Genomic DNA, 13725 nt, shown 5'->3' on the forward strand with positions numbered 1-13725 from the left:
GGAAAAGATAAAGAGTATTAACAGTCTACTCTAAGACAAAATTTCTGCTAAAACTTGTAGCCTCTGCTGATCAAATTACTGGTTCTGCTAGCTCACGCAGAAGATGGTGTCCAAAGAAATAATAGCTGTCATTGACTGTTTTTATTAAAGTCTTCTGGAATCAACTGTAAATTATTTTGAAAATATAACTTGCTTTGTCCATCTGTGCTCCTCTTTTTTTTGTGTATTACAGAAGGAAAGCAGAGGTTTAATTTCCTTTCTGTCAGCAGTCCTTTCTTCATATCTCTTTTCTAAGCATTAGCAGCAGTTGATTATTTCAAGAATACATCTCCAATTTATTTATTTATTTATTTTGCCACAACAAAGAATGGCATTGCCATTCCTTTTAAAATTGTAGAATCCGTGTTTCCCATGTAATTCTTAAACAAAAAAAGGAACTGAGTACCATTACATAATTTTAGTAAAAAATGTAAGGGTTACACGTACATATTAGGTACAAGTACCCACAACATGGTTTGCAGTTTTTGGCAAACTGTAGCAATTTTGGCTGATACAGCAGACAGTGTTTAAAGCAACAAAACAAGTGACCACATGGGGGTACTAATTCACTCTTGGAACAGATCAGGGCCAAGAATCAGAGGTTATTTCATGTATCAGGTATTTAGTATTCCTCTACAGAGAGACGTTTCTTACTTTATTTATAAAAATATATATTTTTAATTGTTATTATTAAGAACTATTTCAAATGAACACTTTTATGCCAATTAAATCCCTTACAACCAAAGGCACTGTTACAAGCATAGCATGGCACTGGCTTTGCTTTCTTTTAATACCATTGATACGTGTTTACTTCATTCCCTTAATTCTGATTGGGATCTCTCCCTTTTCTTAAGTATAGCAAATCAACAGTAACACATGCTATATATTCTAATCATAGTTTTCTTTTCTTTATAGGAACACAACAACTTTCACTTAAAAAGTGGGCAGGAAAATAAGGGGATACATGACTCACACCTCTAAAGAAACCAGACTATACTCTTCATGCAAAGGGAGTTCTAATGATCTAAATATATACATTAACAACAGATAAATTTTTCTTCTTTTCAGAGTTTTCCTCCATTATTGTATTTCTCCAGGCACAGGGTGATAGCTAGGTAGCAATAAGACATGTTAAATCAGACATCTCAAAATCAGTCAGGAGCTCATTTGATGCCCATCATAACCCACAGTACACAATTATATCAGACCTGAATATCAGTAGCTGGATTCCAGTCGATATCATAAAGGATCAAGTGAGAAGCTCCAACCAGATTCAGTCCCACTCCACCAGCTTTTGAACTCAGCAAAAAGATGAAAGCTGGACTGAATTTACAATTAAAACTATCAACAATCTGTTGCCTCTGGGAGACAGGAGTATTTCCATCAAGTCTAGTATAAGAATATCCATAACGTTTACATGTCTCCTGTAGTATGTTCAGTGTCTGAGTGTAATTGGATACCAGTACAACTCTGTCAAACAATGAAATAAAGTTATCTCAAAATATGAGAGGCAGGTGAGGTTAAAGTACAATAACAAATAATTGAAGGCAATTAAAAAAATGGAATGACAAATCTAGCAAAAATTATACATCAACCTGAGGTTACTCATATTTGCTAAGAAATAGAACTCACTATTATTTGAAGCACACGCTAAATTTGGATACATTATGTCTTACCATCAAACATTCATATGTTAAATAATCAATGTTTTCCTTCACAAGAGAATTTGGCTTAATGCATAGATTACAGGGATCCAGAACCAAACACAGAATTTTTTTTTAAATCTACATTTATACAGAATAGCTGGTCTTAAGGCAGCATTTGCAGAGGACGCTGTAGCAACTAATAAATAATGTAGATTACTCTATTTATGGAAAAAGCTAATGAGAACTTCTATAGACAACTGAGAAAATTTCTGATAAACGAGATCATGAAAGTCAAATAACAAAGCAATTACTCCTTCCTACATCGTCTGACTGAAAATAAATGGAATGAAGCAGGATGAAAGATATCACAAACAATACAGTTTAATTTTTTTTTAAATAACTCAGTTTCTTCACTGACTAACAACACATCCTAGATCAACATTATTTCTCTTAATTTTTGAGTAAGTAAGTTTCACGAATCTAAAAATCTAGAATTTCCATCCTACTAGGGCAATACTACTGGGAGGACAAATATCTTTTTAATTTAAGCCATAAATAAGGCAATAAGCACAGTTAGAGCATTTTTTCTGCAAGAAGTCTAAATCAAATGTACAAAATTCCATAAAAATGGAATTTAAAAAGAATATTTTTTTTAATTAAAAACAAGTACTGAAGAACTATAAAAGCAGTTTTGGGGAAAATCTGGTACATTAACATTTTTAAATTGTTATAAAGTTTTATTATTATTGTAGTTGCCTCTACAACCAAATTATATCTAAAACACGTTTGTAAAGACTTTGCAAGATAGGTTTTTTTGTTGATCGACCTTAAAATCACACCTTTTCACTCAAAAGTAGAATATAAACTTCAAAAGAGCACTGGAATTGAATGTGTATTTTGCAAAAAAGCTACTTAGTGATAATGAGAGCTTGGAAGCAATAGGAAAAGAAACATGAACAGTACTGTATTAAAGCAAAAAAAAAGTTGTAAAAGAATGCCTCAAGATTAGCTGTAACTCATCAGCTCCCACAGCACTGATGCAGGGAAAGATGCTTTTTCCTGATACCTTAATTCTTTCAACTTAAAGGAAAAAAAGCTATTACGTTTAGATATTTAGCTGTCATTGGTTTCAATGTATGCAAGACATATAAACTCCCACAATAGGCTCCAATTTCTGGTTTGTAAAAAGAGAGCATCAGGAAGAAACAAATTCCATTACATCAGTGCCAAGAGATCTGCTATAACTTCTCACTACTGGATTACAGAACGTCCTATTAAGCATCAATTAAAATAAAAGGTAAAAGGCACTACTTTTGGAAGAGCTGGGGTTCAAGGCATGAGTACATAAAAAAGTTATCATGAGACACAAGGTTGTGTTGAGTTTTCCATGAGTCAGCAATTTCACAGTTATAATCAACAATGTGTATCCCATTACACTATCATAAACAGAGGTTCTCCTGTGTGTCAGTGACATTCACCATGGGGCAAATAAGCAGTTGCCATGCAACTTCACCTGATGAGTATTCTAGCTCTGGATGGCAAAGGCAGCAAGCACTGAGCAGCTAAACATGATTAAAAAGGAAAGAAACTCATAATCCAGTCATCAAAAATATTTCTGTGAAATTTAAAATATTGAATGCATTAAATAATTGCCTTAAGAAGATACAAAGCATTGGGAAATCTTTGTAGATAAAGATAATATGTCATAGCACGGGGGCTGTAGCTAACTCTACCTTAGTTGTGGGAGCTCAATATGAAAAATACAAGTATCTTTATCTGGAAATCATAGAAGAACAACTTTGAAAATTGTGTCAGCTACCAATCCTAGGTAAGAATTTAAGAGGAAGAGCCAGGAGTACGAAGCATAAATATGTCTGGTACCGCTGCAAACAGCTGCCAAGACTTTATTTTGAATAGTGTGTCCCTATTACATTACTGAAAAGCAAAACAATACGCAGCAGGTCACTCCTATCATTTGCCTTTTACCTTTCTTTCACACTTGCCTTTCAGAAGAGCTGAGCTCTCGGATTGCTGCTAACAACTTCACCAGCACCTGCAATTTTCCTGAATCCGTTTCAGAGAAAATGTCAGAAGTATAATCTTGTGGAAAGACATCTGTTAGACCTTCGTAGAGACTGGACTCAACATGCTCATCGCTTTTCGGATCACAGGATTTTTCCTATTAAAAATAAAAGAATTCAAGCTTCACATCCCCACTAAAATATTTGACCTTTTTTTTTTTTTTTTTTTGCGTTGTCTTATGTCTAAAAATTTGTATCTTCATTACAAAAAGAAGTATCAAAAGCTATCACAAAGTAGTATATCACATGAGCACAGTAAGCTTCCTGTACCGTATGGACACAGTTTTAAAACAATGAGAGCATTTAGTGTGATTTACATCCTCTAATCCAAGATTTTGTTTACAGCTGGGTAAACAGCAACATGAAATACTAAAAAGTGAAAAAAGGAATTTACTTCTATTTCTCCACTTCAACAACTACAAAGATACACAACCACAGCAAAGCCATAACTAAAAATTAGGGGAAAAAATCAAGATGATGTCATTAGGTTTCCTTTATTGCAGGGAAGTGGGAAAAAAAAAGAAAAGGAAAAAAAGCTGGCAAATAATAACGTGCTGTAACTTGCAAATTTATGTTTCACGGGGAGGAAAAAGGCAGACTAATCAAACCCCACAACAGTAATAAATGACCTTCACATACAGTCCTTTCCATGCAGATAATTTCCAAAGGGTTATGCTTTTATTTATGAAAAATTCAAATGGTTATATAATGAAGTGAAGGTAATTCACTTTACTGTCAGAGTTGCAATTTACAGAGATGTCTGCTGTGGATATTCCTGTAAAGTCGTGAAGAACATTTTTTAAGGAACACTTATTTATATTTACACTCACCTTACTCACACTTGGACTACTACTGAAATAAGTTAGTAATATTAAGTTCTAACGATCATACAAGTTACCTGTAGGAACGAGAAGATTTATGTGAAACTAACAAGGTGTAGAGGATGACAGGATTCCAGGAAGGTTGTACCAGTGATGTGTCGAGCCTGCAGCTGTCAATATCACTGAACTCAAGACTGTATTCATGGGAACTAGCAGACAGAGTATATAGAATAATCTCTACCAGAGTATTCTTTGTAAAGCTCACATTTGAATGTATTTTTACAAATATTCAGGGACCACACTAGGAGGGAAAATATATGAAGATAAGGAAGAACAAGAAAATAAGGTGCTATGAAGATGGAAACATACCTATGTTCAGATTCCCTAACATTTACATTTTTGAAAGCCAATCTCCTAAAGCAAGTCAGATGTGAAAACAGCGTGGAAATGACCTTAATTGACATGCACGTTGACCATAACATATTTCTAGTGACCTCTGTCAGCTGAAATGACTATTTGCAGGCACCCACCCCCATGCAGATAGATACCTTTACAGCTTTAAACAGAAGACATGGATGATTGCAAAGTTTTTTCAAAGCTCCTATACATATTAGGTGAGGACTATTTTCTAGCCTGCCTTGTAGACAGGAGGTAATAACACGAGAACTGAGTAGTTTTCGATACAATTCAAGCTGCAGTGCTGTTGGTTGGCAGAAGATAATGTTCTCCTTTTTTGGTGGAAGAAATTTGTCTATAACCTCCTGTGTTCTCCTAAGAACAAAGAGTCCAGTGAGGCGTGTGAGTTCTGCTGCTCTTTTTTCTCCTAAATCCTTTTCCTCCTAAAAGAATGAAACACAAAATTAATGCTCACCTTGCATTTCATCAAAATAATTTTCTATATTATTTTCATTAGGTAGTTAGTGAATATTTTAAATGCACAATATCACTTCCTGCATGGGAACGTAACGATCAGTTCCAAAATTAGTACCACTGCATTAGCTTAATTCTTGTTTGGTTTCTACAGTCTTAAACAAATGAAGATAATGTCCCCAAAGATACAGAAGGTTCAAATTATATTCCATAAATTTCTTGATTGATGTAATAAAATAATGCAGTATTGTGGAGAAACTAAGACATAACACAATAACCTCATATGGTAATTTACATGACAGTTTTGGAAATTCAAGATGCTGGATGCCTGATAAAGAGCAACCATAATCTCAATATACATGTTTTCCTCATCGCCCTTTGGAAAACAACCAAATTTATTCAAATAAGAAGCTGAAAAGCTTTTGCTCCCATTAATACTCCTGAAGTTCATCTATTCCACAGAAAGCAAATTTCCCATTCTTCTCTACTAATTTTCTTCCATAAGTGCATTTTTGTTTTTTTAAATAACATACCTTTGTTGCTGAAGGTTCTCTGGATCTGACAATGGGCTCCTCATATATTTTTCTGTATGTGGATAAAGAACCAAGTACCCCTGGATTTACAAATTCTATTAAAGCGTAAAATTCTTGCAAGTCATTTTGGATTGGAGTACCTGGAAAGAGAGAAAAATAATTCTGTATCTATAATAATGTATTCATAACAAATAATTCTGTTCTTGAAACTGACAGAAGTACAATTGTTGAATGCAGAGTTTAAAATTCATAATGCATCTTAAAAAGTTATTTTATTTCAATGGGAATTACTCAGAAAATTGAAGTAATCTAGAACTCCACTCTGATTAATAAACTACCATCTTCCTAACTGAATAACTGCATATCTAGTTGGTTTGACAAAAGGATTGATTCTAGAAGTTATTTACATATTTACAATATCCTGTCATATTTACAATATCCTCTTTCCTTTAGGCCAATTTGGTGCTTTTAGCATAGCTAAATACTAAAATTTATATTAAACTATAAATACTAACCAGTAAGGATAATTCTCCTCTCACAAGACAGACTAGTGAGGGCTGTAGTAGTCTTAATAGAGCTATTTTTCAGACGATGTCCTTCATCACAGATCAGGAGGTTAAATTCTATATCCTGAATTTGATCCAGAGATCGTAGCAGCATCTCATAGCTGATTATCATAACTGAATAAAGTGGAGAACTGATGAATTCTTCTACTTTATGGTCCTACAGGGATAAAGAAAAATATAACATACAACTGCGTTTTTCAAAATCACCCATCATACTACTTACAAATCTGGTGGCTGCAGAATCTTTTCCAGCATGACACAAAACATTGACTATCTCCTTCAAGAGCTGGATTCTTGACTGTGTCTTAATTTGCAAAGCAAAGAGGGGATCTGATACAGCAATTTTTTTTTTAGCTTTATCACCTCATTAACAGACAATTCATTACTCTTTGAGACCTTGAGATCCTCTGAGACACATTATCATCAAGGTGAGAAATTGTTACAGACTCCCTGGAATAACTTCCCAGTCCTGGTATTTAGGTAAACTAAACAACTACAATCAAGATAACAAACAGGCAATTGGCTGCCCACACATCCACTATGGGATCCTAAGCTGCAGCGTCCAGCAGAAAGTTACCACGATCTGCCAAATTAAAATTCCTCTTGTAATTTTGAATTGAACATGATATTCACTTTGTTAAAAGCCCTTAGCATTGATGGCTTGGTCAAAAGGAAAGCACATTGTTGGACTCAGAAAATTAAGCCTATAACTAACCCTAGGAAACATGACTATTCATTGGTAAATATACGCAATTCATCTCTGAACCACACATCACTGGTCAGAAAGCATCTCTGAGTCACTCCACCCTTAAGTGCCCTTCAAATCCCCTTTTTTTTTTTCAAAGGACATTCAGATTTCCTTTCCAAAACTCTTGCATAAAACAACCAGAACCAAATGTGACAAAGAGGAAAACTAAGAATAGTTATCCAGGTTAGAGCATTCAAGTCTGACCAGAACTGAATCTGTACAGTTCTAGAGCTTGGAGACAGAACTTTAAACAGAAACATATTAAGTTAACAAAGCACTGTAATGTGAAAGGGAGCTTCTTCCAAAAAAGGTTCCTAAAAGTGTCTACATTTATTTACAGATCGGTGAATGTAATAATAGGAGTGCACACCTGTCTGGTAATCACACATAAAAGTGGAAAATTCTCTTGTGGCCCATCCCTTGTCTTTCCATTGAGTTCGAGATACAAAAGCCCTGCACACTCCATCCTGTGTCCTAACAGTGTTCATGGCCTGTACATGCAACAGTCCCAGCTGACAAGCTGAAAAATCTCTTTGATCTTTAAAGCAAATCAAGCTAGAGCTTCAAAAGGTAGCATTATTTCCAAACAAGATCAGTGATAAAACATAAACAACTAAGTCTGGGGCCAGATAGCATAATACACTCAAAGAACAATACCACTTAGTTATCAGAGCCTTCAGAGCCTCCTATTTGTTGATTAAGATGAATCTATGGCCAAATCTGTCAAGTTAACCCCCAAAAGTACCTTGTGGTAGGTGAATCCCCACAGCATGCTCATGGAGAGGCCCTGCACGCAATGGAGGAAGCATGAAACAGTGCAGAGCAGATAACAAGGGTGTGGACAGATTTCCTCAAGGTTTTGAACTGAGCCACAGCATTAGTGCTGATTCCAGGTCTGCAAGACTGGAGATAAGTGCTAGCTTTCTGGCCAGTATTTTTACTGCCAGTCTTGAAATAGGAGAAGAGAATTTCCCTTGTCCTCCATTCCCAGCACAGGAACAGAAGAGCCCTGTAGGCATCATCCAGTGTTATCCCCACTCCATATTTGGGCTCCACAGTACAGTCCTCATGTCAGAAGCAATGCCTCTCTGATCTTTTCTTGGAAAGCACCAGAAGATGAGCAGGGTCTGGGAATCTTTTGCTTTCTCACTCTTTCTGGGTATGAGCTGAGCCTATGGGCAGTGGGAACTGCCTGCAGCTGTTATTATGTACAGCAGTAAAAGACAGACTAAAAGTTAAAATAATTTTACAAGCCAATTTCAAATAATTAATTTATCCTCTTAACTAGCTCCAAGATACGTATGTATTATAGCCTCCATTTTCACAATTACCCAAAGTGACTTGACAAGTTTAAGACAGGAGCCTGGAGCTACACACAGAGCAATTGTCAGCCAGTATTAGAGCTCCATAATGTCCCAGACTTACCCCCAGAACAGACCCTGCGTTGCACTAGTCCAAATCCAGTGAAGTGTAAATTAAAAAATGCTGAATCATGAAGCAGTGTAAACCTCGAATTGATTCATTCTCCAGAATTTTCACTTAAAAACCTAAACAACCACTGTAGAAGTGATACTCTGCAAACAGATCATGGAGTTATTCTCTCAGTCACATCTCAAATGCTGATCATGTGGATTAATAAGACCTAAATGCAACCTTTGGGGGGAAGCCTTCATTTTAAAAGCAATGCCTTCTGTCTGGCATCTGCATTTCAACGGAAGTAAATTGTAACCACACTTAAAAAGCAGATGATGTCCTGTTTTTTTGAAGAATTTACCACTGAAGGTTTAGGATCAGTCCTCAGTCCTTCAGTGTGAAAATGAGGAAAACATGCCTAACGCATTTTAAAAGTCTCCCACTTCTTTGAATGTATTCCTTGTAGGCAAGAATGGAAAAAAAACAACATTGAGACAAGCTCTTCCTTTTAAGTTATACTGAAGAAATAACAGTATGATAATTGCTGGTTTTCTGTAGAAGATAGACAGTAAATTATTTTAAAATACCTCATTATACTCCAGGCAAGTCATACTGCATCTTGCTTTAGCATGACAATGTATTCACTGCTATTTGGGAACAACAGTCTTAAAAGCTGCTGAGTGTCCTCAATCCAAACAGCTCCAATGAAATGAGTAAGAATATTAAAGTTATTTAAATTAAAAGTCGGATAAAAGCTACTGTCATTTTGGGTCACAGTAACTGTCAGCAAATCCAGATTTCTTTCCTCCCAACATTATCCAAAGAAAAAAAAAAGAAAGAAAACATTCAATTATTTTTAATCATCTTTTCAGGTGATAATGTTACCCTATTATATTTTGTCTTCTATTCACTTTCCGTAGAAAATTCTGTATTTCTCTATCTCACCTATATTACATCGCAGTTCCTGACAAGCCGGTTTGCTTCATTTCCACATCTTGAAACAAGTTACTGAGAAAAACAAGTGATGCAAAGAGCACTTCTTACTGAAGTGAATGTGGATTGGCCCCAGTGGAAGATGAGTAGGTTCAATAATTTCAGGATTTTGACAATAATAAGAATGGAACTCAAATAATTACTTTTATAAAGTGTACATTCTACAAAAGAGTTTCATGAATAGTTTGAACACTTCCATCTCGTCTGAAATATTCATTCTTCCATATAGAATGTAAAGTGTCTCCACTTCCTCCCACTGGTACAATTTAATCAATAAGGACCAAGGAAAAATCGTAAAACCATAGAATCATTGGAAAAGACCTCTAAGATCATCCAGTCCAGCCATCCACCTACCACCAATACTGCCATCCACCTACCACCAATACTGCCATACTTCGGAACCATGTCCCAAAGTACTACATCTACCCTTTCCTTTAACACCTCCAGGGACAGGGACTCCACCACCTCCCCAAGCAGCTTGTTCCAACGCATCACTACTCTTTCTGAGAAGAAATTCTTCCTAATACCCAATCTGAACCTCCCCTGGCACAACCTGAGGCCATGACCTCTCATCCTATCTCTGTTACCTGGGATAAGAGGCTGACCCTCATCTCGCCTCAACTTCATGTCAGGCAGAGGGAAATGAGGTCTCCCCTGAGTCTCCTCTTCTTCAGACTGAACAATCCCAGCTCCCTTAGCTGCTCCCCATAAGACCTGTGCTCCAGACCCCTCCCAGCTTCATGGCCCTTCTCAGGAAGTTCCAGGTCGTCGATGCCTTTCTTGTGGTGAAGGGCCCAAAGCCGAACACAGTACTTTAGTTGCAGCCTCACCAGAGCTGAGTACAGGGGGACGATCACCTCCCTGCTTTTGCTGGCTTTACTACAGGAGACTAAATCATCCTTACAGAAACCCCACTCTTACCAGTGTCAGTAAAAGGAATAACTTCCCGAGATAACCAGAAACATCTGAGATAAAGATTAGACAGTTTTCAGTAAAGAGTAACAGTAACTACCAGAGAAACACAGTACAAGTCAGTCCAGCTAGAAGCTGTGTTACATAAAGCAAGGAAGGCGTGCACTTCAATGTACAACAGAAAGTTCTTCCTTAAACTAGAGGGACAAGCAAGAGAATGTTTCCTTTTACATCTGCAAAGGTGAACCATGAGATTTATGCTACATAGGCAGGTGATCTTCAGCTGCTGACAGCTAAATGCACATGCGGCTCTGAAGGAGAAATGAAGCATTCCAAATAAATTTTAATAGTGAATTACTAGTTCAGGTCTCTGCTTAAAAAAAGAAAAAATAAATAAAAAAAATCACAATTCCTATATTCTGAGCCAGATAGGACCTAATCCCTTCTAGGAAATAAATCTTACCTGATCAACTGTAAAGACTTTGATCCTTTCGCTTCCCAACCATTTCTGAAATTCTTTTTTCCAGTTTTTTACCAGACTCCCAGGGGTGACAATTAGTGCTCGCTTCAGTACAGGTTTACATCCATAGACCCCTTGACGCAGAAGAGTCCAGACAAGTGAAATGCACTGCAATGTTTTTCCTAAGCCCATTTCATCAGCAAGGATAGCTCCAAATCTGCCACTAACTCTGTAAGACATAAGAAGCTATGGTAACATTTTAAAAGACGTATCTCTAATTACTCACAACCGGTTTAGGGAATTGTTTCTCATGGTCATTTTGTTTACTATAAAGAATCTACTTATACTTACTATATGCTTATATGGTTATTATAGTCAATAAGGACCAGAAGTCCTTAGAGTGAAATTCCTCATTTTCTAGATTAATGCACTAGCCCTCCAAAACCAAATAGCTTAAATCTCCTTCTAGAATTTAAAATATAACATAACAATAGTTTTAACACTTGTATATACCTTCTCTTACTTTCACTGTACATACTTCTTCAGCTTCTCTATTCCAAAGGGCTAAACTATAGATTATACAATTATAAATTCAATGAATTATAAACCCCAGAAAGTGGTGTGATTTAGCATGAGTCAGATGTGTTTAGAAGATGTGGTATTTTCAACAGAACTGACAGGCCTTTTGCTGTACTAGCATCTCATCACATCTGGCAAAGTCACAGCAAACACAATGCTACACAGAGGTCAGAAAAAAGCCTGTGCAACTTTTACTGGAGAAAGATAACTAATATTTATTAACTGATCAATTTTTCAAATGCTCCCCTTCGAATTGTCTAATTTTTAAGATGGAACATGAAAATATTATAGGCATTGAAAGCCAAAAGGAGAATTATGTTCTTACCTCATTCCCATTACACATTCATATAGAAATACAATTCCTTCTCTCTGATGTGGTCGGAGATTATTTGCAATGTAAGGATCCACCACTACATCCACCACGGGTAAACCAGCCTTGTTGAACATGCACTGATGACTTGCATTTGGTCTTGGCATAACTAGAGAATCTTGAAGTACAAAACATATGCAAATATTGCACTAAACTTCTCTTAGTCTGTTAGCAGTCTGGTATTATTCCTCTAACTCAGCTACAGCAAAAAATCAATAATGTGATGATCGCTAAAAAAAATTGATTAACATAGTGATCTTTTTCAGACAGAAAATGCATTTACCAACAAAGTTTCTAGATAGCCTCCAAAATAAAAATCCCTTTACAGAGGTGTCCAAAATAGTTTGCACTTTCCTCAAATGTAATTATGACAAAGTGAGCACTTTGAGCATTATTTCAGGAGATGAAACTGCCTACCTAATAAATGCAGCATGAGGACTTTGAATACACAGAGTTAAATCAGAAGAAGGTCTCAAGGGCTTCTAAAAAGGAAAGTTTAAGAAAACAATGACCAACAGAAAGACTAGAGTCTACATTTCAAGGGGATATTCTTGTAGCCCAGATTTCTGTAGCCCAAAAAGACTATTTTGTCTGAGAAACAGAGAGAGATAAGACGATTTGCCAAAATAAAGAGGAAGAATGAAAGTGAGCTGACAAAGGCTGCCACAGTGCATAAACACAAGAAGTTGACAGGTTTGAGTCATACAGAGGCAAACAGAGCATGAAGCTATATCCTTTGGCTACTTCTGAATAACAGTTTTGCTTGCCATAATTTGTTTACAGACTCTGATGGCATTACTTTGCTAGATGATGTCCATACACAGTTGCTGATATTGATGCTGCAAAACCTCACTGACAAGCTGTATTGTCAGAAGACAGAATGAGAAAGCAATTCACAGCTTCTAATATTTTTATGTTGCTAGAGTAGAACTATATTGATAATTTATTCATGGGAATAGATCTGTTGAAGACTTGAATCACTCAGAGGGATTTTGTTTCCTACTGAAAAAAGGCAGAGTTCTGATGGATTACATCAAATTGCATCTGGATATATATAAAAGTCCAAGGTGATGAAAATATCTGTCAAAATTTTGCTGCCTCAAAGACAGGAAAGAAAGAAGATTTAGATGAGTTATGGACTAAATCTTAGAAATCATACACGAAAGACATGATGTTATGTCTTTGTCAGTGTAGTCTGTTCTGTTGAGCACATAGATAAACAGCATTCTATTGTGAGGAAGCTGCTTTTTAATCAAGTATTTTCATTGACATCAACATGAAAACTTCTGAATGCTCCCATTACAAAGTCCTAGTCTAGGAAAATACCTCCAGTATTTCTGAAAGAGATTATGCACCAAGACATTACATAAATGATATGATTCTCCAAGTTTGAGCATCACTAACGTGTGAGTTCAACCTACTCATGTCTTGAGAGTTCTCTGTATCAGGCAGTATGGGGAAATCTCACAGGAGCTGTTCAAATTCACCAGAAGTAACAGAAAGCAAACTGCTAGAATAAAAGTTTTCGATGGAGTACTGGATAAACAAAGAAGTTCATTTGAGTATAGAATATGTCAGCTCTTTGTTAGATTTTAGGTTAGAAAGCTAATGCAGAATTGTCACGAAAATGCAGGAAGATGCCTCATTAGACCCAACATAACCAAGATGAATTCAAACTAGAAGACAGTGCTAAT

General features: G+C 36.2%; 1 protein-coding gene across 3 annotated transcripts in view; it reads right to left on the reverse strand.

The window, feature by feature from the left end:
* Nucleotides 1-13725, reverse strand: part of RAD54B (RAD54 homolog B) — a 63132-nt gene that overhangs the window by 6418 nt on the left and 42989 nt on the right. For all 3 annotated transcript variants that reach the window (XM_003205181.4, XM_010709136.3, XM_010709134.4), the window contains exons 6-12: nucleotides 11987-12149; nucleotides 11086-11311; nucleotides 6506-6713; nucleotides 5991-6130; nucleotides 5136-5426; nucleotides 3689-3864; nucleotides 1248-1509 (exon numbers count right to left, since the gene is read on the reverse strand). In XM_003205181.4, the coding sequence (XP_003205229.2) occupies nucleotides 1248-1509; nucleotides 3689-3864; nucleotides 5136-5426; nucleotides 5991-6130; nucleotides 6506-6713; nucleotides 11086-11311; nucleotides 11987-12149 (1466 nt within the window). The remainder of the gene's footprint in view (nucleotides 1-1247; nucleotides 1510-3688; nucleotides 3865-5135; nucleotides 5427-5990; nucleotides 6131-6505; nucleotides 6714-11085; nucleotides 11312-11986; nucleotides 12150-13725) is intronic.

Source organism: Meleagris gallopavo, chromosome 3, assembly GCF_905368555.1.
Source record: "Meleagris gallopavo chromosome 3, MGAL_WU_HG_1.1, whole genome shotgun sequence".
Taxonomy (NCBI): Eukaryota; Metazoa; Chordata; class Aves; order Galliformes; family Phasianidae; genus Meleagris; species Meleagris gallopavo.